A 26,180-nucleotide genomic window follows, 5' to 3' on the forward strand; every position below is an offset into this window, starting at 1 on the left:
ATTATTCGGAGTCAATTAACTCCCAAGTTACAAAGCATAATATTAATTGTCTTCCTGTGTCCATACCGAAAGGACATTGCTTTAAGGTAAATTATAGGAAAGACATAATTTACAATACGAGTTCAGTGTCCTTAGAAGGATCTGATCTTACAAGCTAACATAATCTGATTAGGGAGAAAAGGTGATCAACTGGCTAGGGAGGAGAGCACAGAGAAGAGTTTACAGATAAACAAAGGAAAGGGAGTGACTTAGGAGCACTGTGATGGGTGCTACTTGTGGCAATGGAGAAAGGACAAGCCAAAGTTATCTTACAAACATTGTTTATAATTTTGATAGAAAAAAGCAATCTCCATGTGTCATGCTGAACAAAGGATGTTTTTGAAGATCTGCTTTTTTAATGTCATTTTCCATAAGTCAAAGTCTTTAAGAGCCTCCTGGCAACTTTGAGTGAAGAAGTACTGTTATTAGATCTTCAAAGGAAAACACAAGACGACTGATCTATAATGACCCATGGAAAAAGCAAAAGGTTAACTAATTTACAGATTTTAAGTCATATAATAACACCTACTAGTATTATTTATGTAATCTAATCTCTACATGTAAATTCATCTAGAGATTTAATGAATAATCTGTCAACAGAGGAAAACTCTGAATCCCTACATGCATGTCTCAAACATGGAGGTGGAAAATTCTCTCTAAATGAAATAGAAAGAAGATGGTTAAGAAAATTACGACACTGGTCCTTCACGTCCTACCGAGGTTACGAGTTGCCCCCCACAAGCGGCTCTCTGGCACGGCCATGACTCCAGAGGCAAAAGGACTTAATCCAGAGCCTGGAAGCTTGCGGCAGAAAAGTGAATGGACCATGCGTTAAATTACAGGCTCCATGCTCCCCCAGGAGGGAAAGGATGTTGCTCCCTTCCACCTCCCCCCCCCCACCGGCAGCAAGGTGGCCGCTACCTCAGAGTGTATTGGAAAGCCAGATATGAGCTGGCAGTGATGGGGCAACTGCAGTCTCATGGGAAGGGGGACAGTACCAGCACGTCCTTCACGCCCTACCGAGCTCATGAGTTACCTCCCACGAGCGGTTCTCTGGCATGGCCATAACACTGGACACACAGAAACCAATCTCATAATTATCTGGCTCCTTAAAGAAATCCAAAATCGTGGCCGCGTGATTATATGATTATATGATTCTCATAACCAGCTATAGAAAACAAAGTATTTCACAATGCCTTTTCAGCAATTCTGATTGGGTGGAAATTTTAAACAATAATGGTGCATCTTTTGTCGAAATAATGAATGTAATCAATGTAGAGAAGAGTTAAGTAGAAATCATCTGCCTCACAGGCATTTGGAGGGTTGGGAGGGGGGGTATACTGGGGTTCTTGGTGGTGAAAAATGAGTACTGGTGAAGGGAAAGGTGTTTGATCATTGTATGACTGAGACTTAAGCCTGAAAGCTTAGTAACTTTTCCCATAGTGATTCAATAAATAAATATAAAGAAAAAAATAAATAAAATAATTAAGGTGGAGTTCATGCCCAATTCAATCAGCTAATCAGTGGCTGAATAAATAGCAGTACTCCTACAAAAAAAATACAAAAAACAAAACCATTGTGGTTGAATTTGAAATCTTTAAAAAAAGAAAAGAAAATTACGACAATTGTGTGGTTATACTTATTCTGTCTTCTGAAGGATATTACAGATTTTGTGTGAAATTTGTTAGCACTTAACAGTTAAACTGTTTTTTTTTCTTCTTCTTTTTTTTTTTTTTTTTTTTTTTTTTGCTTTTTGGGTCATACCTGGCAATGCACAGGGGTTACTCTTGGCTCTGCACTCAAAAATTACTCCTGGTTGTGCTTGGGGGACCATATAAGATGCTGGGAATTGAACCGAGTTGGTAGCATGCAAGGCAAATGCCCTACCTGGTGTGCTATTGCTCCAGCTCCTTGGTTAACCTGGGTTTAAAGAGGTTAAGTGTTTAGACAGTTAAAAGTCTAGAGAATTACTTACAAGCAAATTCTTCTAAATAAGACATGCAAAATGTCAAACTTTATCAGTGTATTCAAAACAGGCCTAGAGGGGCCAGATAGAAAAGGGAGTAAGGCCTTATGAAGGGTCTTGCTTTCTGCAGCCAATTCCATCCCTGGCCCCTTATGGTTCCCAGAGCTTTGCAGAGAGTGACTAGATCTCAGGAGCTTAACAGGACCCTCCACATTCCAGGTCTTAAATCAAGGTGAATACATAACAGTGCATCAGTAAATTATTACAGCCTAATTAACACCCAAGTCACAAAACCTAAAGATAAATTTAGGGGTAAGCTTTAGTTTTAAAAAAAAAAAAGATAAGTACCAGGCGGATTACTCCATGGCTTTGAGGACAACTGCACATGCTAGGTGAAAAGGCAGCTCAGACAGAGAGGGGAGCACCAAATATCGAGTGTTGGGAGGTTCCTCTCAGGATGGGAAATGCATGATGAGAGTAGACTATAGTCTGAACAAGACTGCCACTCAATATCTCTTTCGCAAACCACAGCACTCAAAAGGAGAGAGATAACAAAAGGGAATGCCCTGCCACAGTGGTAGAGTGGGATGGGGGAAGGGGGGTGGGAGGGACACTGGGACCGTTGGTGGTGGAGAATGGGCCCTGGTGGAGGGATGGGTATTCGATCATTGTATAACTGAAACCCAAGCACAAACATTTGTAAGTCTACAACTGTACCTCATGGTGTTTCACTAATAAAAATTTAGGGAAAAAACCCCACAACACAGGCCCTCCCCTACCCCCCACCCCACCCTCTGCAAAAATCAAAAACACGTGATGGGGCTGGAGGGATAGTACAGCAGGTGAAGCAGTTAATTGCCTTGCATGTTACAGACCCCTTGGTATTCCATAAGGTCCATCGAGTACTGCCAGGAGTAACCCCTGAGTATCGTTCGGTGAGGACCGCCCCCACCCCCCAGCCTAAACATTCAAATATTGACTGAGAACCTACTTGTGGGCAAAGCCAAGGAGAAAGGGAGGGAACTCGCTGCAGTCTTTGACGTGATTTTAAAATATCCAGAACAGCGAGTTCTAAACTAAGGTTCCTGGTTCAGAAAGGTGGAAATGATGATACAAAGATGTTACTATGTAAAAGAGTCAAAGAGGGTACCTGAGATGGACCTGCGGTGCTGGGACTCCAACCTGGACCTCCTGCGAGCAGAGCAGGTGGAGCGCTTTGTCCTGCCCACGCTGCCTTGTTTGAAACACAAAAACGAGCCCGTGGTTTTATCACCTTAAGCAATGATTAAAACCGAGGCTAGTTCATAAACTGCGTCAATTAATCTTTCAAGCAGTCAATATTGGAATCACTGAATCAGGAAGCCAGACGACAGGGGAATCCTGTTAAAGGGGGAGGTGGCAGCAATCACTGCCTTCCCACACCGTGTCTCCACCCCGCTGCGTTCGCTGTGGCCAAGAACAAGGACAAGCCCCAGGCACCGTGACAGCCCGGTATTAAGTGCCTGGAGGGGTGGCAAACAGGGTCTCCCAACGTGAGAGCACGTCGCCTTTCAAGGGAACCTCATCTCAAGAATGCGGGCACAGGGGCTGGAGCGATCGCTTGACGGGGAGGGCGTTTGCCTTGCATGCGGCCTGACTCGGGTTCAATTCCCAGCATCCCATAGGGTCCCCCGAGCAGGGCCAGGAGTAATTCCTGAGTGCATGAACCAGGAGGAACTCCTGTGCATCGCGGGGTGTGACCCCCGAAAAAAGCAAACATAAATAAAGAATGCGGGCAGCTGGGCTCCCGTGACAGCGCCTCACCAACAGAGCAATTAACAAGAAAAACATTCAAGACTGCGAAGAGTGACTGCCGTACGCCGCACTTTATGACAGCCTCCTAGCGTTTTTTATTATTATAATCCTCGTCGGAGGGGCTGGAGCGATAGCACAGCGGGTAGGGCGTTCGCCTTACAAGCGGCCAACATGGTCGACCCGAGTTCGATTCCTCCGTCCCTCTCGGAGAGCCCGGCAAGCTACCGAGAGTATTCGATATGCCAGACACAGTAACAACAAAGTCTCCAATGGAGACGTTACTGGGCCCGCTCGAGCAAATCGACGATCAACGGGAGGGCCTTTACTTTACTCGTTTAACGTATCAACAAAATGAGACCCTCGAGGGATTTGGTTTTTTTTGGGGGGGCATACCCGGCGGGAGCTCAGAGCTTCCACCGGTGCGCTGGATCATTCCTGGCGGGGTGCGGGGGGCCCGGCGGAGGACCACAGCGGTGCCGAGGCTGACCCGGGGTCGGCGGGACACAACGGGAGACATTCAACACGGGGACTGCGTCATTCTGCTCGCGGACTGCGTCATTCTGCTCGTGTGTGTTCAGGGAGACACTCAAACCTCAGGCCGAGTCTTGGTCCAAGCAGCCCGAGCGCACACGAAGCCCCAGGCACCCCCAACGCGCCTCCGACAAGCCTCGTAAGAGCGCAGCCAGCACCTCCTCACCTCCGAATGCCCGCCTGCCCAGCCCGAGTAGCGGGTAGCCCCACGCTGTTTTGTTTTCAAATTCAAACAATGCCAGCCAGGGCGCCGCACGGAACGCTGAGAGGGAGCGGGGCTTCGCGAGCACGGCCAGGAGGTGTCCGCGGACGCGCTGAAGACACTTTCAAACCTGGGGGCGGAGCTCAGAGCGTGACTGGCCAATGGGCGTGGGCGGGTGGAGGGCGGTGGGCAGGTGCTCTACCTGAGTTTCCAGCTGGGCCGCGCAGCGTCGGGTAGGCTCTGGCTCTTTCGACGTGGTGGGAGCCACTCCCGGTCTCAGGATTCAAAAAAACCAACTTGGGTTATGCCGTTGTGCACTGCCGCCACACTTTGCTCCGTGCGACCCTAGAGACGGGCGGAGCTCTTGCGGGCTGGCAAGGGCCTGTCCCCTGGGCTGGCTAGGCACTGCGTCCCAGAGTCTCTGTGGCCCGCACGGATAAGATATTTAAAAAATTTCACTCATGAAATGAAAATTCTTTTTTTTTTTTTACTTTAAATACATATAAAGTAAATGTATTTAGCTGTTGTAAGGCGGGGAAGGATAGTGAAGTCAACATTTTAATGTCAATAGAAACATTCCTAGGAAGTTCTTTTGGTTCCCAGAGTTACCTAATTGTTTTTATTTATTTATTTATTTATTTATTTATTTATTTTTTGCTTTTTGGGTCACACAGGGGTTACTCCTGTCCCTGCACTCAGGAATTACTCCTGGTGGTGCTCAGGGGACCATATGGGATGCTGGTAATTAAACGCTGGTCAGCAAATACCCTATCCGCTGTGCTATCACTCCAGCTCCAACCTAATTTTTTTTTCATTTTTTTTATTAGTGAAACTCCATGAGGTACAGTTGTAGGCTTACAAATTTTGTGCTTGGGTTTCAATTATACAATGATCAAGTGCCCATCCCTTCACCAGTGCCCGTCATCCATCACCAGGATCCCAGCATCCCCCCCACCCCCCATCCCCCCCGTCCCATCCTGCCTCTGTGGCAGGGTATTCCCCCTTGTTCTCTCTCTCTTCTTTTGGGTACTGTGTTTTGCAAGAGAGGCATTGAGTGGCAATCATGTTTGGTCTATAGACTACTTTTAACATGCTTCTCCCACCCTGGGAGGGTCCTCACAACGCCCTTCATTTGGTGCTCTCTTCTCTATCTGAGCTTCCTTTTCACCTAGAGCGTGTGGCTGGCCTTCCATTCATGGAGCAAAATTCCTGGTACTAATCTCAGCCATTCCTGGGTGTTAGTCTCCCTTTTTGTTGCTTTATGTTTGTTCCCCAGATGAATGCAATTTTTCTGTGTCTATCCTGCTCTTTCTGACTCATTTCACTTAACATGATACTTTCCATGTAGTACCACTTGTATGTAAATTTCATAACTTCATCTTTTCTAACAGCTACATAGAACTCCATTGTGTAAATGTACCAAAGTTTCTTTAACCAGTCATCTGTTCTCGGGCACTCAGGTTTTTTTTTCAGATTCTGGCTATTGTAAAGAGTGCTGCAATGAACAAACAATTGCAGATGTCACTTCGACTATACCTTTTTGCCTCTCTGGGATATATTCCCAGGAGTGCTATAGCTGGGTCAAATGGCAGATCAAATTCTAATTTTTTGAGAATCGTCCATACTGTTTTCCAAAAGGGTTGGACCAGCCGGCATTCCCACCAGCAGTGAAGAAGGGTCCCTTTCTCGCCACATCCGCGCCAGCATTGGTTGCTTTTGTTCTTGTGGATGTGGGCCAGTCTCTGTGGTGTGAAATGATATCTCATTGTGGTTTTGATCTGCATCTCTCTGATGATTAGTGATGTAGAGCATTTTCTCATGTGCCTTTTTGCCATTTGAATTTCTTCTTTGCGAAAGTTTCTGTTCATTTCCTCATCCCATTTTTTGATGGGGTTGGGTGATTTCTTCTTGTGTAGTTTAACCAGTACCTTGTATATCCATGATATCAACCCCTTGTCGGATGTGTACTTGGTGAATATCCTTTCCCATTCTGTAGGCTGTCTTTGTATTTTGGTCACTGTTTCTTTTGAGGTGCAGAAGCTTCTTAGTTTAAGATAGTCCCATTTGTCTAACTCTGTTTTCACTTGCTCGGCCAGTGGCGTGACATCTTTGAAGATACCATTAGCTTCAATATCATGGAGAGTTTTGCCGACTTTGTCTTCAATAAACATTATGGATTCTGGTCTGATGTTGAGGTCATAAATCCATTTTGATCTTACTTTTGTGCATGGTATTAGGCAGAGATCTGAGCCCACTTTTTTGCATGTAGCCGTCCAATTTGGCCAGCACAGTTTATTGAAGAGGCTTTCCCTGCTCCATTTCACTTTTCTTTCCCCCTTATCAAAGATTAGATGATTATATGTTTGGGAGGAAATATCAGTATGTTCAACTCTGTTCCATTGGCCTGCAGTTCTGCTTTTGTTCCAGTACCATGCTGTTTTAATAATTACTGCCTTGTAGTAGAGTTTGAAGTTAGGGAGGTTGATTCCTCCCATTTTCTTTTTCCCGAGAATTGCTTTAGCTATTCGTGGGGACTTATTGTTCCATATAAATTTCAGGAGTGTTTGCTCCATTTCTTTGAAGAATGTCACGGGTATCCTTATAGGGATTGCATTGAATTTGTACAGTGCTTTGGGAAGTATTGCCATTTTGATGATGTTGATTCTCCCCATCCATGAACAGGGGATATTTTTCCATTTCCTCGTGTCCTCTTTTATTTCCTGAAGTAGCATTTTGTAGTTTTCTTTGTACAGGTCCTTTACTTCCTTAGTTAAGCTGATTCCTAGATACTTGATTTTCTGGGGCACAATTGTGAATGGGATTGTTTTTTTTTATGTGAAAGCCTTTTTATTTATTTATTTATTTTTTATTTAATCATTTTTTTATTAGTGAAAAACCATGAAGTACATTTATAGACTTATAAATTTTTGTGCTTGGGTTTCAGTTATACAATGATCAAGTACCCATCCCTCCACCAGGGCCCATCCTCCCCCACCACGGGTCCTAGCATCCCTCCCACCCCCCATACTCCCCCATCCCACCCTGCCGCTGTGGCAGGGCATTCCCCCTTGTTCTCTCTCTCTCTTCTTTTGGGTACTGTGTTTTGCCAGAGAGGCATTGAGTGGCAATCATGTTTGGTCTATAGACTACTTTTAGCATGTCTCTCCCACGCTGGGAGGGTCTTCACAACACCCTTTATTTGGTGCTCTCTTCTCTATCTGAGCTTCCTTTTCACCTAGCACATGTGGCTGGCCTTCAAGTCATGGAGCAAAATTCCTGGTACTAATCTGAGTCATTCCTGGGTGTTAGTCTCCCGTTTTGTTGCTTTATGTTCCCCAGATGAATGCAATCTTTCTGTGTCTATCCCGCTCTTTCTGACTCATTTCGCTTAGCATGATACTTTCCATGTAGTACCACTTGTATTTAAATTTCATAACTTCATCTTTTCTAACAGCTACATAGTACTCCATTGTGTAAATGTACCAAAGTTTCTTTAACCAGTCATCTGTTCTCGGGCACTCAGGTTTTTTCCAGATTCTGGCTATTGTAAAGAGTGCTGCAATGAACAAACAATTGCAGATGTCACTTCGACTATATCTTTTTGCCTCTCTGGGATATATTCCCAGGAGTGCTATAGCTGGGTCAAATGGCAGATCAAATTCTAATTTTTTGAGAATCGTCCATACTGTTTTCCAAAAGGGTTGGACCAGCCGGCATTCCCACCAGCAGTGAAGGAGGGTCCCTTTCTCGCCACATCCGCGCCAGCATTGGTTGCTTTTGTTCTTGTGGATGTGAGCCAGTTTCTGTGGTGTGAAATGATATCTCATTGTGGTTTTGATCTGCATCTCTCTGATGATTAGTGATGTAGAGCATTTTTTCATGTGCCTTTTTGCCATTCGGATTTCTTCTTTGCAAAAGTTTCTGTTCATTTCCTCACCCCATTTTTTGATGGGGTTGGGTGATTTCTTCTTGTGTAGTTTAACCAGTACCTTGTATATCCTTGATATCAACCCCTTGTCAGATGTGTATTTGGTGAATATTCTTTCCCATTCTGTAGGCTGTCTTTGTATTTTGGTCACTGTTTCTTTTGAGGTGCAGAAGCTTCTTAGTTTAAGATAGTCCCATTTGTCTATCTCTGTTTTCACTTGCTTGGCCAGTGGCGTGGCATCTTTGAAGATACCACTAACTTCAATATCATGGAGAGTTTTGCCAACTTTGTCTTCAATAAACATTATGGATTCCGTTCTGATGTTGAGGTCATAAATACATTTCGATCTTACTTTTGTGCATGGCGTAAGGCAGAGATCTGAGCCCACTTTTTTGCATGTAGCCGTCCAGTTTTGCCAGCACAATTTATTAAAGAGTCTTTCCCTGCTCCATTTCACTTTTCTTGCCCCCTTATCGAAGATTAGATGATTATATGTTTGGGAGGAGATGTCAGTATATTCAACTCTGTTCCATTGGTCTGCAGCTCTGCCTTTGTTCCAGTACCATGCTGTTTTGATTATTACTGCTTTGTAGTAGAGCTTGAAGTTAGGTAGGTTGATTCCTCCCATTTTCTTTTTCCCAAGAATTGCTTTAGCTATTCGTGGGGGCTTATTGTTCCATATAAATTTCAGGAGTGTTTGCTCCAATTCTTTGAAGAATGTCGTGGGTATCCTTATAGGGATTGCATTGAATTTGTACAGTGCCTTGGGAATTATTGCCATTTTGACAATGTTGATTCTCCCCATCCATGAACAGGGGATATTTTTCCATTTCCTCGTGTCCTCTTTTATTTCCCGAAGTAGCGTTTTGTAGTTTTCTTTGTACAGATCCTTTACTTCCTTAGTTAAGGCGATTCCTAGGTACTTGATTTTCTGGGGCACAATTGTGAATGGAATTGTTTTCTTCATGTCACTTTCTTCTCTTTCACTATTTGCATATAGGAAAGCCATGGATTTTTGGGTATTGATTTTATAGCCTGCCACTTTATTATAAAAGCCTATTGTTTCTAGGAGTTTCTTGGTAGAGGTTTTATGGTTCTCTAAGTATAGTATCATGTCATCTGCGAATAGTGAGAGCTTAATTTCTTCTTTCCCTATCTGGATGCCCTTAATATCTTTTTCTTGCCTAATCGCTATTGCAAGTACTTCCAGTACTATTTTGAACAGTAGTGGAGAGATTGGGCATCCTTGTCTCGTCCCTGACCTTAGGGGGAAGGGTCTCAGTTTTTCCCCATTGAGGATGATGTTTGCTGTAGGTTTGTGGTAGATGGCTTTAACTATATTGAGGAAAGTCCCCTCTATCCCCATTTTGGCAAGGGTTTTCATCATGAATGGGTGCTGGATCTTGTCAAAAGCTTTCTCTGCGTCTATTGATATGATCATATGATTTTTATCTTTTCTTTTGTTGATATGATGGATTATGTTGATTGATTTCCGAATGTTGAACCATCCTTGCATCCTTGCATCCTTGGTCATGATGTATGATCTTTTTGATGAGTTGTTGTATTCTATTGGCTAGTATTTTGTTGAGAATCTTTGCATCCGTGTTCATCAGGGATATTGGCCTGTAGTTTTCTTTTCTTGCGGTGTCTTTGTTTCCTTTTGGTATTAGAGAGATATGGGCTTCATAGAAGCTGTTTGGGAGAGTTTCTGTTTTTTCAATTTCCTGGAAAAGCTTGAGAAGAATTGGCAATAGGTCCTCTTTAAATGTTTGGAAAAATTCGCTAGTAAATCCATCTGGGCCTGGGCTTTTGTTTTTGGGAAGACTTTTGATTACAGTTTCAATTTCCTTGATGTGAATAGGTCTATTCAGGTACTCTATATCTTCTTGATTCAGCTTTGGGAGATGGTAGGAATCCAGGAATTTATCCATTTCTTCCAGGTTCTCGTGTTTCGTGGCATACAGACTTTCAAAGTAGTTTCTGATGATCTCTTGAATTTCTTTAGTTTCTGTTGTGATATCCCCATTCTTATTTCTGATTCGATTTATTAGGGTTCTCTCTCTCTGTTTCTTTGTGAGTGTTGCTAGTGGTTTATCTATCTTATTTATTTTCTCGAAGAACCAGCTCTTGGTTTCATTGATCTTTCGGATTGTTTCTTTGTTTTCCATGTCGTTGATTTCTGCTCTAAGTTTTATGATCTCTTTCCTTCTGCCTGATTTAGGCTCTTTCTGTTGATCCTTTTCTAAGGTCTTGAGCTGTGAGGTCAAATTGTTTATGTGCATCGTTTCTATCGACTTAAGATATGCTTGCAGAGCTATAAATTTTCCCCTTAATACAGCTTTCGCTGCATCCCATAAGTTCTGGTAGTTTGTGTCTTCATTCTCATTTGTTTCCAGGTATCTTTTGATTTCATCCTTGACTTCATTCCTGACCCACTCATTGTTCAGCATCGAGTTGTTTAATTTCCAGGTGTTTGATTTGGTTCTCCGTGTCTTTGTGTGATTCACTTCTATCCTTAGTGCATCATGGTCTGAAAAGATGGCTGATACTATTTCTATCTTCTTGATTCTGTTGAGGTATGTTTTGTGTCCTAGCACATGGTCTATTTTGGAAAATGTTCCGTGCGCACTGGGGAAGAATGTGTATTCTTTCTTTTTTGGGTGTAAAGCCCTGTATAAGTCCATAAGCCCTTTCTCTTCTATTACTTCTTTCAAAGCCAATAATTCCTTGCTGGGTTTTGTTCTTGTTGATCTATCCAGAGGTGATAAGGCGATGTTGAAGTCTCCAAGTACTATTGTGTTGGTAGTGATGTCCTCCTTAAAATCTGTTAGCAGTTGTTTTAAATATTTAGCTGTTCCCTCATTAGGTGCGTATACATTTAAGAGTGTGATTACTTCCTGTTGTACGTATCCCTTGATGAAGAGAAAATAGCCTTCACTGTCCCTTCTAATCTTTTTCAAAGTGAAATTAATGTTGTCGGATACTAATATGGCCACCCCAGCTTTTTTGAGGGAGTTGTGTGCTTGCAGGATTGTTTTCCATCCTTTGACTTTGAATCTGTGTTTGCTCTGGCTGTTGAGGCAGCAGAATGTTGGGTTCTGTCTCTGTATCCATTTTGCCACTCTGTGTCTCTTAACTGGTGAATTTAGACCATTGACATTGAGAGAGAGAATGGTTATGGGGTTTGTGTCATCTTTCTGTGCGGGTGTGTTGTGGTTGTAGGGTTTGTCTTTTCTTATAGTAGCCCCTTTAGGCCTTGCTTTAGGTTTGGTTTTGAGTCTATGAAGTTCCTGAGCTGCTGTTTATCTATAAAATAGTGTACAGTTCCTTCGGTTTTGAGGGAGAGTTTAGTCGGATAGAGTATTCTTGGCGAAGCATTCATTTCCGTGAGTTTTTTGACTATATCTCGCCACTGCCTTCGGGCTTGTAGGGTTTCCTCTGATAGGTCTGCTGTGAATCTAAGGGATGCTCCTTTGTATGTGATTTCCTTCTTTGCTCTTGCTGCTTGCAGTATTGTGTCTCTATTGGTAGTATCGATCATTCTAACTATGATATGTCTTGGAGTGTTTTTGTTGGGGTCTCTTTTAGCTGGCACCCTTCGGGCTCCTTGAACCTGAATGGCTGCATTGTGCAGCTCTGGGAAGTTTTCAGCAATGATTTGTTTGACGGTGTTTTTTTTTTTGTTGGGATTGTTTCCTTGAACTTCAGGTAGTCCCATGATTCTAATATTGTTCCTCCTGAACTCATCTGCTAGGACTCTGATTCTCTGTAGAGCCATTTTGAGGTCCCTTGCCACTGTTTGTTGTTGCATGTTGGCTTGTTGCAGCTGATCTTCCAGGTCACTGATTCTCTCTTCAGCTGTGGTCATTCTATTTTTAAGAGAAGAAACTGAGTTTCTCATTTCATCTATGGAATCTTTTAATCGTGACATTTCTGCTCTCATTTCTTCTCATAATTTGTCTATTTTTTCTGTGGTGTTACTGGCTGTCTGTCTGACTGTTTCATTGAGTTGATTGAACATCTTCATGACTTCGTATCTGAATTCTATGTCAGAGAGGTCCTTTAGGTGAGCTGTATTGACAGAATGTTCTAGATTGTTTTCGTTGTTCTCCCCTTGTGGTGGGGATTTTCTTTGTTTCTTCATATTGCTGAGTAGGTTGGGATCTAGATTCCTTGGGGAGTAGTTTCCTTAGTATGGGAAAACAACCTGCGTCCGCGTGAGCGGCCGCCCGCCAGAAATTAAGTCATGGCCACTTTTGAGGCCACGCCCACTTTTGAGGAGGCCACGCCTCTACAGATTCCTGGGTTTGGGATGAGATGGGTGCCGTGGTCAGGAGTGAAGAGGGCAGGGCAGATGCTCAAAACTGCTTCTTTTCAGGCATCTCGGGGGATATCTGGGGTCCTGCAGGGAAAGATGGAGGTCCCAGGGTCGTGAGCCGGTAGTTGTGCTGACCTGGATTTAAGATGAAATGGGCATCGTGGTCAGGAGTGAAGAGGGCAGGGCAGATGCTCAAAACTGCTTCTCTTCAGGCATCTCGGGGGACACCTGGGGTCCTGCAGGGAAAGATGGAGGTCCCAGGGTCGCGAGCCGGCAGTTGTGCTGACCTGGATTTAAGATGAAATGGGCGCCGCGGTCCATAAGTCTCTATTTAAAAGGCCTTGGTCAAAATCTCCTCAGGACATTTTAAATTCTAAATATTTCTATTCTGTTGCTGATGGAAAGAAGAGAAAGATCTCATCTGGAGGAGAGATCTAATCTAGAGGAATAGGGATTGCACCTTGGTAGTGGCTTTGGAGGGCAAGAAATGCTACTAGAGGGAAAACTGGATTTATGTGAACTAGAAAATTTTGCTCTTCCCAAGACACTCCCCCTTCATGATAGTACACTGTCATAATACATTGATTCTAACACAAAATATTTTGCTTTCATTTGAAGAAAATGGTGATAATGAGCAAACAAATGTATGCTATTTAAAGTCTAAAAGCTCCTCTTACTTCTGGCATCACTGAACATGGCACCTCCTACACCAAGGAATGTGGCAGCCTGATTAGAATACCCGGGTTCGATTCCCACCATCCTATATGGTCCCCCGAACACCGCCAGGAGTGATTCCTGAGTGCAAAGACAGGAGCCAGGAGTAACACCTGAGCATTGACGGGTGTGACCCAAAAAGAAAAAAAAGACAGAAAATATGCATATATTCTGTTTCTCATCAAAGTTTGTCTCAATAATTTTACCATTCACTGATGATTTCTTACCTATGATAATTATCACTCTTTGACAATGAGCAATAGTAAGACCAAGTTTGAGCTTTAAAATAAAGTTTTGTTTTGAAAGAGTGTCCAGAAGTCTGTGAGAAATGTCTTATAATTCAACAACATAAACTGATGACTTAGAACAGTTTTACTGTCAAACAGATCAAGATTCAAATATTGGTTATGTGAACCTTAAATAAATTTATTTCTCTGTACTCAGTTTCCTTATTGGTAATGTAGAGTGTGGAGTCTGCCTTATTAAGGTCTTTCTTTGTTTTGGTTTTGGGCTCACACCCAACGGTGCTTAGGGCTTCCTTTTGAGTCTGTTGCTCAGAATTACTGCAGATGATACTTGGGGAACCATATGCAGTGCTAGGGATCGAAACAAAGCTAACTGCATGCGAGAATCTTACTCCCTATACTATCTCTTTGGCCCCTTGTTTATTTACTTTTGATTTTTTTTGTGGCCATACTCAGTGGTGCACAGGGCTTAGTCCTGGCTCTGCACTCAGGGATCACTCCTAGCAGGGCTCAGGGTGTTGGGGATTGGATCCAGGTCAACTGCATGCAAGGCAAGCTTCCTGCTCACTCCTGCCCCCTCGATGATGATGATGATGATGATGATGATGATGATGATGATTTTTAGCAGTGGTTTCACTCCTGCTCTCAGTAGTAGATACCTCTGTTGTATTAGTACATGGGAATGTGCACAACTTGAAATGCAATCTTTATTTTTCAGGTTCTCTGGCAATCCATGTTAGCTAATATTGATGTAGGCAGGATAGGGAAGGCCCCCTCCCAAGGCAATGGCAGAAACCAACCTTGCAGAAAACGGGAAAAATAGGAACTAAGAAGGCCTGGCACATATGTTGCCTGCATCTCCCCTCTTGAGATGTGTACTTTCATGCTTTCATGTCTAATGCTGGGATGTGTGTGGGGGGGCTCTCTCTGGCCTTGGAGAAGACTGCGTTCTCTCTTGAGCACGTTTCTCTCTCTCTTTCACTGTCTCTCCCTCCACACCTTAAAACCCTCCAAATAAAAAACCTGTTTTACTTCACTGCTTGTCTACTCCTGAAATTATTTTCTGCGAGTGAGAAAAGAACTCCAAAAACATTGGATAAGACCTGGGTAAGGCCTGGAACTGTCCTGTGCTTTCCTGCAAAGAGCAAATCCTCGCTCCAGCCTGAGTCTGTGGCTCCAGGAGAAATTGGGTGGTTGGGCCTGGCAGATCAAGCGGACTTCAGGTGTGGACTGATGGCCACTTGGTGGGGTTGGAGGGGCTGAGGCCTACGCCAGAGCAGGGGCTCATTGCAGACTTTACCAGTCCTAGTCTTCCCAGTGGGACTCGGGTGGCAGAGGTGGAGTGGGAGAAGGTGACCGTCTTTTTCTCCTCAGGACTCACGTGAGCCACCCGTGGGGTTTAATGACATCAATATGACCAATAAGCAAAGATATAAAAATAATACCTCTAGGTTGCTGGAGCAATAGTACAGCAGGTAGGGTGTTTGCCTTGCATGTGGCTAACCCAGGTGCGATCTCCGTCATCTCATGTGGTCCTGCCCAAGCACTGCCAGGAGTAATTCCTGAGTGCCGAGCCAGGACTAACCCCTGAGCATCACTCGGTGACAACCAAAAAGTGAACAAAAAAAAAGAAAAGAAAATGTATGACCTCTAGACAAGCTATTAAATTGAATTTTGAAGAAAGATCCTAACTTGGCATGTCCCTTTTAGCTTATACTTTCCTTCCTTATTCTGATTGCAGTTCAGAAGTAATTCTTGTAGTGGTAGGGGCCATCTTGTAACTGGAGGGCTAAGAGCCACACAGTAAACATGGTAGAGCTGGAAAATGAAAGGAGCTTTGTTCCTTGTGACATTAAGCAAATTATTCATTTTCTCTTCAGCAATGCAGCTGGGATGCAAATCAATGTCTGCATGATTCTACTGAAGTATTTTCTACTATAGTACAAAGTTCCTGTGAGGACTGTGTGCTTAAAAATCCAGGAGGCAATTAAAAAAGCAAAACTTGCATGTTTGGGATCAAAGAATTGCAACGTGGGGAACACAGATTTACATTAAAAACTCAAAATGTGTCTCAAAGAGAAAATACAGGATGGTAGGAAGATTCGTATGGAGGGAAAAAGAGGAAAGTGGTCAGGTGAAGAATATAAAAATGAAAATGGTCAGGTGGAGGGATTGCAAAGCAGATGGAGGCATAAGTTCTTAACAATACTCTCACACAGCACGGGCTTCTTAGAATATTTTCAGTTTGACTTAGTCCAGGGGGTTGAAACTGGTAAAGCAACTTTTTCTGCAGTGGTTTGCTCTGGCCCTATTTTGTTTTAAAATGGTGCCAATAGTGTCAAAATTTCAGAGAATGAACATATTTCTAACTCTTTTTTCCACACACACATTGTGAAAGCAAAGTAGGATGGATAAATAAAGTAAGCTATACCCCTGATGACAGAGCTACAAACATAACTCACAACGCTGGCTGATCAGCGACAGGACCGGCAGGGTCTCCAGCCAAATCAGAAAAAAGAGGCTGCAAACAATGGGAAGTAACACATGATAAACAGCACCAACAAGTAGTTGGCATTCAGGCCTGGGCCGGGGAGACAGCTCACAGAGCCTGCTTTGAGTTAGATCCCCTGCACTTTATGGTCCTGTAATACCACGGGAAATAACCCCCAGAATACCACTCCAGGACTTTCCCCCAAGCCCTATTAACAAAACAAAACAAAATAACATGGACTAAAGCCCAGGTCAAAGAGCCCTCCCTAAAGAGATGGTAGATGTGTTCTGATTGGTGGCATAGATATTTAATAAACTGTTTAAACTAGTAACTAGCACGTTATAGTTGAGAGTGCTCACTGCTCATATAAAATTCTGAATTCTTGGGTGACAATAATTCACTGAATCTGTTCCCTTTAGAACACTATTATGCATGAGACAGAAGAATGGCTACTGTAAATGTGGACACAACTGACTCAGATAAGGAAGGAATCAGAAAGTTTTGAATTTTATGGAAAAAATTCCCCGCAAAGTTTCATAACTACAATATGTTATATCCTTATATCCATCTGTTTGTTTCTACAAAAACTGGTAACTACTCTACCCTATACTTGAACATGTCAATATTAATCTTAGCCCTTTCCATCTTTGATCATTTCCCATAATTGACCAGGTTTTTCTGGCAAGCATGAACACAAATCCCAGAAGACGAATATGATTCTGTCAATAGAGTTAATGAGCTACAAGTGCCCATCATCAAAGTGTGAACACATTTACAATATGAAGGTCACACTCATGTCATGACCTGGTGAGTTGCCTTTAATGAGAATGGTGCTTTGAAGGCAAGAAATCAATACCCCATAAATCTCCGTATTTTCTGAAATTCCACGTATTCTTCACTGTTTATGAATTTACTGCAATTCTGTAGGTATATACAACCTAAAGTTGGTGAAGAAATAGTGCTAATCTCTCTAGAATATGTCCATATTCTGACTCTTTCTGAATATACTATTTTTTCCCCCATAACATACAACTTTAAACTTATTTACTTAGGCTTTTGAACCACATCTTGCAATGATCAGGGGTGCCCAGCTCAGTGCTTGGGGCTTGCTTCTGGAGGTACACAGGAGACAATAGGGTAGACTGAACCTGAAAGCGAGTACTTCAGTCCTGCAGGGGGCCCCGATAACCACTCTCTGGCCCGCGGAGGTGGCCCGAGGATTGATCTGATGGTGCAAGGAGGAACCAACTGAATGAACACGAGACACAAGAGAGAGAGTACAGTTTAGAAACAGAGAGAAAAAGGGACAGGCTTTATTGAGGGATACAGGCTGTTTATATAGGGTCCGGGCAGCTCAATCAGGAGCAGAAGCAATATAACCATATATGGTAAGGTCAGCAACAAGAGCTTTACCTAACATTCAAGATAGACATTTGTACATCAAAGGGTCTGGTTGCACTCACGCCCCCCACCCCCCCATACACACATGGTGGTTTACGACCCCCTCTTCTTGCTGAAAAGGTGGTGCTTCTCATGTGGGGGCTCTATTCTCGCAGAGGTGGGAAACAGTTCCTTCTGTGCATTGGCCCCACCCAGGCCCATATGTCCAGGAGATTCCAGCTGCTTTGCAGGCCAAACCCACCTCATGGAGCCCCCTGCCTTGTGTGGAAGCAGGAAGTGATTGGGAGTGAAACCCCAGGGCTGGGAGATTGACTGGTTGGGAATGTTTGGGGGGTGCGGGTAGTTTGGGGAGGTTGCGCCAAGATGTTGACTGACCATTCCAACCTTGGTTGTTCTTGTGGGTTGTCACACAGGCAGCACCCAGGGGCTGCTCCTCATGCTGCACTCAGAGGTCTCTCCCAGCCATACTTTGTGCGTGGGGGTGGCGTCATGCAGTGCTAGGGACCAAACACGGGCCTCCTGTATACAAAGCATGCACATTAGCACTTTAAGCTCTCTCCCCCTCGTTTTGCCCTTTAAGGAAACCCTAGTCCCAGACCCTGTATTCTTCAGCCCCCTAAATATCATGGCCCCTTTGACCGAAATTCCCCCATCCCGTCCCTTTCCCCTTGAACTTGACATTCCATTTGGCTTCCCTTGTGCACAGGCGTATGCCACAGGAACGCAGAGCTGAAAGGCCCTGGGCATGGGGCCATTGGCGCTGGGGTTGGAGTGGCTGGGAGAATGCGCTCAGATGCGCGGATGCAGGGACCAGTCACTGTCGTCCCGTAAGCGCAGCCCCCCCCCCCCCCAGAAGCACCAGACTCTGCAGCACACCCTGGCAGTACAGGTGGGAGCAGAACCAAGCTAGAGAAAGAGCCCAGCGGGCAGGACGCTGGGCCTGGGGTTAGCATTCCATGTGGTCCCCCAAGTGCCACCAGGCGTAATTCCTGAGTGCAGTGCATCACTGGGTGTGGCCTCTAATCCCCGAAATAAGAAACAAATCCCACGAAAACCACACTGGAGCTGCTGGGCCCGAGAGACGCGTGGTCATGTGATCATGTGACCCACAGGACGAAAGGGGACAGGGCGGGAAGTGCAGGTGCATGTTCTTCCCACAGAGAGGAGGGGCTCAGCGAAGAAGGGTCCTGCAGATGTCTGGGGGGCTTGCATGTCTTTGACGCTCAGGCCACAAGCCAAGAACGCAGATGTCGCCTTCTGGGGATGGTGGGGGGGGGGGGTCCCTGGATCCCAGCGACCAGGGGCGTGGGCAAGGAAGCTGGTGAGGCATCTAGCCATGGAGGGCCCCAGGAAGGACTTCAGCTTTCCCCACACCAGCCTTTCCCGTGCACAGGGGCAGTGCTCACAGGATTTGGCTTTGGGCCCGGCATTGCAGGTCACCTGGCCCGGCCCAGCTCCGGTTTTCCCACTGGCAAACAGGCGAATCTGTCTGGGGAAGTACTGGCAATTCTCTCTCTGCTTGAGGGTGAGCTCGGGGTCATAGGAACCCTGTCCCTGTGGATGGGCACGTCCAGTGACACTTGGGACTAGAGTGGCTGACCATGTTTCCAGCTCACAGGAGTTGACTAAATATCATTCCTGCACCGTGCCATGGATCAACCCGGTCAAGGCTACTATGCAGTTCTGGAGTCCGATGGGCAGCCCCCTGTTAGCAGCACGGGGGGGGGGGGGACAGTCCCCAGCCTGTGGCCTTTCTCTCTATGCAGGATCTCCCAGCGTGTGGAGCAGAGCCGGAGCCAGCTTCAGGCCATTGAGGAAAGGGTCTCCTTGGCCCAGGCCAAGATAGAGAAGATCAATGGCAGTAAGAAGGCCATTAAGGTAGGCGTTTGGCCCCGTGGCCTCCACTCTGGCTCAGAGTCTGCCCTGCCCACATTCCTGTGCTATGGAACTTGCCTGCCCCCTGCCCTTGCTTACCGACCCCTCCCCAGGGTTCCCTCCCGCCCAGACTTCTCTGCAGCCAGTCCTTGGCCCACTGGGCTGTCTCAGGCTCCTGGACCACGGGACTCAGGTTCCCCCGTGCCTGCAGGTGTTCTCCAGTGCCAATTACCCAGCTCCCGAGCACCTGCGGGAGTATGGCTCCATCTTCACGGGGGCCCAGGACCCCGGCCTGCAGAGATGCCCCCGCCACAGGATCCTGAGCAAGCACCAGCCCCTGGACGAGTGGGCCCTGCAGGTCTGTGGGCACTCAGCTCCCGTGGGCTACTGTGCCCAGTGGCCCCCACGTTAGGATTCCAGTCCCCCAGAGCATGGACTGGGACGGGATGGAGGTTGCTGGGCCTAATGCAGAATTCAGCATCCCTCTGTCCCCCCTCCAGGAGAAGCTGAAATACTTCCTCGTGTGTGTGACCACCAGTCTGGAACCCAAGGATTGAGACCGAGGAGGACCTGGGGGGTCTTCCCAACAACATCAGCTCAGTCAGCTCCCTGCTGCTGTTCAACACCACCGAAAACCTGTACATCTGGTGGGGGGGGGCTGGGGCTCCCCTGCAGGGTCCCCATCGGTGGCTTAGCCCTGTGGGTGGCTTCGGAAGTCTGTGCTTTGGGAATCCATACACCAACTCGAGGGCGCTCCTGGAACAGCACAGGGGGGTCAGGGCCACGGACCTCCGCAGGTTGAGCCTGGCACCCACCTCCACAGGTACAAAAAGTACGTCTTCCTGGACCCCCTGGCCGGCGCGGTCACCAGGACCCACGTGTCGCTGGGCACCGAGCCGGAGGAGAAGCCTGTCGACGCGCTGCTCTCCATCAGCAAGAGGGAGCAGCTGGAGCGGCAGGTGGGCAGCGAGCTGTAGATGGCGGGCGGCGGGCGGGCCCAGGGCGCCGCTCACAGCTGGCCCTCCCCCCCCCCCCCCAGGCCCGCGAGAGCTACTCCTACGTGCCCGACCTGGGCCAGGTGCCCGAGATCGACGTGGCGTCCTGCCTGCCCGACCTGCCGGGCATGGCCAACGACTTTGATGATATGCACAGTAATACAGCATCCACAATCAATTTTATTATCTCCCAAGTAGCCAGTGGTGACATCAACACAAGCATCCAAGCTCTGACTCAGATTGATGAAGTCCTGAGACAAGAAGACAAAGCTGAAGCTATGTCTGGCCATATTGATCAGTTTCTCATAGCCACGTTCATGCAACTGAGACTCATTAACCACACACACATGGCAGATGAGAAATTGGAGAAGGATGAAATCATCAAATTGTACAGCTGTATCATTGGCAATATGATTTCGCTGTTTCAGATAGAGAGTCTAGCCTGGGAGGCCTCCACTGGAGTGCTAAAAGATCTGATGCATGGCCTCATCACCCTAATGCTGGACTCTCGAATTGAAGATCTGGAGGAAGGACAACAGTTGATCCGATCTGTGAACCTCTTGGTGGTGAAGGTTCTGGAGAAGTCAGATCAAACCAACATTTTGAGTGCCCTACTTATTTTGCTTCAAGACAGCCTACTAGCAACAGCCAGTTCTCCCAAATTTTCAGATCTTGTTATGAAGTGTCTCTGGAGAATGGTCCGATTGTTACCTGATACCATCAACAACATTAATCTAGACAGAATTCTTTTAGATATACACATTTTCATGAAGGTCTTTCCCAAAGAGAAATTGAAACAATGCAAAAGTGAATTTCCCATAAGGACCCTAAAAACATTGCTGCACACTCTATGCAAATTAAAAGGACCCAAGATCCTTGACCACCTCACAATGATCGACAACAAGAATGAGTCGGAGCTTGAGGACCACCTCTGCCGCATGATGAAGCACAGTATGGACCAGTCAGGGAGCAAGTCTGACAAGGAAACCGAAAAGGGAGCATCTCGAATAGATGAAAAATCATCAAAGGCCAATGTGAATGACTTCTTAGCTGAGATATTTAAGATTGGTTCTAAAGAGAACACGAAAGAGGGCCTAGCAGAGTTGTATGAATACAAGAAGAAATATTCAGATGCTGACATTGAGCCATTTTTGAAAAACTCCTCACAGTTCTTCCAGAGCTATGTTGAGAGAGGCCTCTGGGTGATCGAGATGGAGAGGGAGGGCAAAGACTGGATTCCCACTTCAACAGGCATCTCCCCGCAGATGGAGGTCTCATGCATGTCTACCACCACAGGCACAGTGTCCTCCATCGTGAACTCGAATGGAGAGGAAGTGGGGCCCTCCGTCTACCTGGAAAGGCTGAAAATCCTGTGGCAGCGCTGTGGTCTGGACAATACCAAGCAGCAAGATGACCGGCCTCTGCTCACTTCTCTGCTCTCCAAGCCAGCCGTCCCTCCCGGCGCCGGGCACCATCACCCCGAGCTGCCCGCCTTTGCCATGGAGCTGGCAGCGCCCGCCAAGCCCAGTGAGCCATACACCAACTCGAGGGCGCTCCTGGAACAGCACAGGGGGGTCAGGGCCTCCGCAGCTGGAGCCTGGCACCCACCTTCACAGGTACAAAAAGTACGTCTTCCTGGACCCCCTGGCCGGCGCGGTCACCAGGACCCACGTGTCGCTGGGCACCGAGCCGGAGGAGAAGCCTGTCGACGCGCTGCTCTCCATCAGCAAGAGGGAGCAGCTGGAGTGGCAGGTGGGCAGCGAGCTGTAGGCGGCAGGCGGCGAGCGGGCCCAGGGCGCCGCTCACAGCTGGCCCTCCCCCCCCGCCCCCAGGCCCGCGAGAGCTACTTCTACGTGCCCGACCTGGGCCAGGTGCCCGAGATCGACGTGGCATCCTGCCTGCCCGACCTGCCGGGCATGGCCGACGACCTCACCTACAGCGCCGACCTGGGCCCGGGCATCGCGCCGTCAGCGCCGGGCACCATCCCTGAGCTGCCCGCCTTCGCCATGGAGCTGGAGATGCCCGCCAAGGCTGGTGAGCCGGGGGCCGGGTGGGGATGGGCTCCTCGGCGCCCCCCCGCCCCCTTCCCGGGCACACTGGCCTTTCTGCCTTTCTGTTTCAGACCTAGATGGTGGCGTTCTTGCAGCGCTGCCGCGGCCTCCACCACCGCTGGCCCCGGCCGTGCTGGTCAGCAACCCCCCCGCCCCCGCTGCCCCCTCAGGAGGCCGCCGCCTCGATGCCGCCGCGTCGCGGGCAGCGCGGGGCCCCAGGCAGGTAGGAGCAGCGACCTTCGGCTCTCCCGCCCGCCCCTCTGTCTGCTTTCTGGCTCCAGGAAGGCCTCTCCTGGCCTGCTAAATGGCCTTTCGCTCCCGGTCTTGGGAGCAGTGCTGAGTCCAAATATCTTGTTCCACTGGAATCCTCAGAGGGGATGGTGGAGCCCCACAGGTACAACCCTGACTCCTGCAGGACTCCAGGGGGTCCCCCCTTCTGGTATACCCTGCAGGGAAAGGGGCTTCCTTAACAGCGGAAGCAGAGCTCCCACACCCAGAGGGCACACCTGTCTCAGGGGCACCTCTGGCACTGGCAGTACCTGGCCGCCTCTGCAGGGTGACACACCCCCCAGTTAGGACACGGAGGACACAGCTAGCACCCAGGTCCCCAAGTACCAGCTCCCTCACCCCAGAACCCCAGCGAGGCTGGGCAGCGCTGTCCCCCAGCCGAGTCCCTGCCCAGGCCACTTCTCTTCCTTACACCCTTGCCTACCCCAGCGCCGGTCCAGGGAGCCCCCAAGGAAGTCATGGACCCGTCTAGTGGCCGGGCCTCTCTGCTCGAGTCCATCCGCCAGGCTGGGGGTATTGGCAGGGCCAAGCTGCACAGCGTCAAGGAGCACAAGCTGGAGAAGAAGAATCAGAAAGAGCAGGAACAAGGTGAGGAGACGCTGAGGCAGCTCGTGGGGGTGCTGGGGGGAGGAGGGAAGGGTGTCTTCAGTCCCAGTCTCCTGCTGTCCCCGCGGATCAGTGGTCAGTGCCCCCTCTGCGGTGAGTCTAAGCCCTGGGGCTCCCCGCTTCACCCCCCACATCCTCCTACCTGATCCCATTTTTGGAACTTGCTTAGCTGAACTTGCCTCTCTGAGCTGGTAGGAGACAGCCTCATCAAAAGATGAGAGAATAGAAAATTTTTTTTTTTTTTTTTTTTTTTTTTTGGTTTTTGGGTCACACCTGGTGATGCTCAGGGGTTACTCCTGGCTTTTCACTCAGGAATTGCTCCAGGCGGTGCTGGGGGCAGTACTATGGGATGTGGGGAATCGGACCTGGGTTGGCTGCATGCAAGGTAAACGCCCTCCCCACTGTACTTTTGCTCCAGCCCCAAATGTTCTGTTTGAGATAGAGGACACAGAGGTTAGCTCCAGCGGCTTCTCACAGCTGCTTGCGGCCACAGCTCCTGTGCACTGCAACTCCCAGACCTATCGGGTCAACCTTGGGCACAGAGCTGCAGCCACAGGCCCAAATCCCAGAACCCCATGAGCTCTGCACGGGAACCCCTCCTGGGGCTAGTTTTGTGCCCAGGCAGGGGACAGCTCGACTTGCCCTTTTGGCACATGGAGGGCTATGATAGTGCCAGGAGAATCACATTTCAGGTGAGTTCCCTAGAGCTGAACCCAGGAGAGACCGAAGCTCCAGGAGCCTGGGGGAGCGAGCCCTGTGAGCAGAAAAAGCGGGTAGGGCCCTGAGGAAAGCTGAGCGACACGCGTAGGGCGCCTGGTACTTGGTGCCAACCCCTGACTTGTCATGGTGTTCCGGTGTTCCTGTTGCAGCGAGGGCCACCAGCCACGGTGGGGACCTGATGTCAGATCTCTTCAACAAGCTGGCCATGAGGCGCAAAGGTCAGAGGCAGCGTGAGGCGGTGTAGGGCCCACCCTGCCCTGCACTTCATGTTTTTCTGTCTCTAGCGGCTGGGGGAAGCGGGGCCCCCAACCAGCCCCCTCACCCCTCCCCCTCCCCCTTTTCCCTCCCAGGTATTTCCGGGAAAGGACCTGGGGCAGGGGCCAGCGAGGGGCCAGGTGGAACCTTCGCCCAAATGTCAGACTCCATCCCGCCTCTGCCACCCACACGGCCACCCCCAGGAGAGGGAGAGGAGGATGAGAATGACTGGGAAACCTACTCTGGTGCCCCACACCCAGGCTCAGGCTAGTGCCCTCTCGAGGGGCCGACAGCCAACACGGCGACTGTGCCTGCCGGACCCCTCGGCCCCTGTGTCCCTGGAGGAACTGCAGAGAACTGCCCAGGCCTGACCTTCGAGGAGCTCGGGCTGACAGCATGGGGTGGGGAGGAGGCCATGGCTCTGTCGCCGCACTTCGCCGAGGAGACTTGAAGACTCATTGCGGATTAATAAATGGCAAGAACACAGCCTCGACCCTTAGCAGTGCGCTTTGAATGAAGTGCAGAGTGCAAACATGCCACCTTGTCCTCCAGGCATCCCACGCCTCTTCCCCTGGGGTCAGGGTGAGCAGGGGAGGGCAGTCAGGGTCAGCAGGGGCAGCTGCTGCAGATTGGAGGGGGGAATTTTCACACAGGAAACAAAAATGGGTGACAGATATAGAGTTTCTAAAAAAGGTCACGTGGCGTGCCTAATGGCCCTGGGTGCAACTGCCCATGTCAGAACAGGTGTCTGGAGGCTGCTTAAGTGGCTGAGAGGGATGGTAGGCAGGACCAGGAGAGGAGGCCAGGGAGAGCTGACGAGGGGTGCGGCATGGCTTCAGGGAGGGGGGCCTGTGGCCGGACCTCGCAAGAGGCTCCCTCCCAGGGCCAGGGTGCTGCTTGAGGGAACAAAGTCCCCATCCAGGAAGAGCCCTGTGGGCTCGGGCTGGGCATGGGGAACGTTTATCATTCCCAGGAGAGAGGGAAAGGTCTGGGTCTGCTGGTTTTAGCTAGAAAGAAGAAGGGGAGATGCAGGCTGGTAAAAGGAAGCTGGTTCCGAGGAAGTGGGTGAGGACCAGGTGCAGCCTGGGGGCGGCAGGAGCCCCTGTACCTGAGGTCCGACAGTCTGGTGTGGTAGGCCCAAGACATCTCTGAAGCCGCGGGGTGCTGTGTTCACACGTGTGTGGCGGGGACTGTGGCTGCTCACCTTTTCCTGGCAGCTCCTCAGCCCAACCGGTCACTCTTCTGCCAGCAGGCGTGGACCTGGTGCTGATTCCCACAGGAGGGAATGACACCAGCCCCCGGGACACCACAGCACACAGGCTATAGAGAATGTGGCCCATCCCAGGCAGCTGAGGGAGACAAGGCGGCTGGAGAGCGAGAGCAGTGGGTAGGGAAGTGCGCCTGCTTGCCCGACATGCTGCCAACCCCAATTCAATTCCTGGAACCCCGTATGGTCCCCCGAGTTCCATCAGGAGTGATCCCTGAGCACAGAACCAGGAGTCATCCAGGAGCACTATACCTTCCCATGGGCAGTGGACTCCGAGAAGCAGACGATGGCCAGGTGGCTCCTCCGGGGTGGAGCTTGCCAAGCACACCCAGTGATGCTTCTGGTGAGTGGAAGCGCCTGGGGCAGACCACAGAGCTAACAGCACTCAGGGAAGGCCACCGAGTCCTTCCTTTTCTCATGGTCAGTGTCCAGGTGGGCAGTAGGGGACTGAAAGGCTATTGTAGCCTACTGGGCACTTAAAACTCTGGGTATGA

At 48.4% G+C, this 26,180-nt stretch overlaps 1 protein-coding gene across 1 annotated transcript; it reads left to right on the plus strand.

Annotated features, from left to right (window-relative positions):
• The first annotated feature begins 3,160 nt into the window (after positions 1 to 3,160).
• Positions 3,161 to 24,870, plus strand: LOC130046075 (WAS protein family homolog 6-like). Its single transcript, XM_056138988.1, is given in 13 exon segments — positions 3,161 to 3,261; positions 4,378 to 4,530; positions 19,396 to 19,507; positions 19,716 to 19,862; positions 20,005 to 20,058; positions 20,060 to 20,142; positions 20,328 to 20,463; positions 22,332 to 22,533; positions 22,622 to 22,759; positions 23,268 to 23,426; positions 24,314 to 24,382; positions 24,515 to 24,664; positions 24,764 to 24,870. Coding segments are annotated over 13 exon segments (1,611 nt in total).
• Positions 24,871 to 26,180: the final 1,310 nt, after the last annotated feature.

The sequence above is a fragment of the Sorex fumeus genome, unplaced genomic scaffold, assembly GCF_029834395.1.
Source record: "Sorex fumeus unplaced genomic scaffold, SorFum_2.1 ptg000131l, whole genome shotgun sequence".
NCBI lineage: Eukaryota > Metazoa > Chordata > Mammalia > Eulipotyphla > Soricidae > Sorex > Sorex fumeus.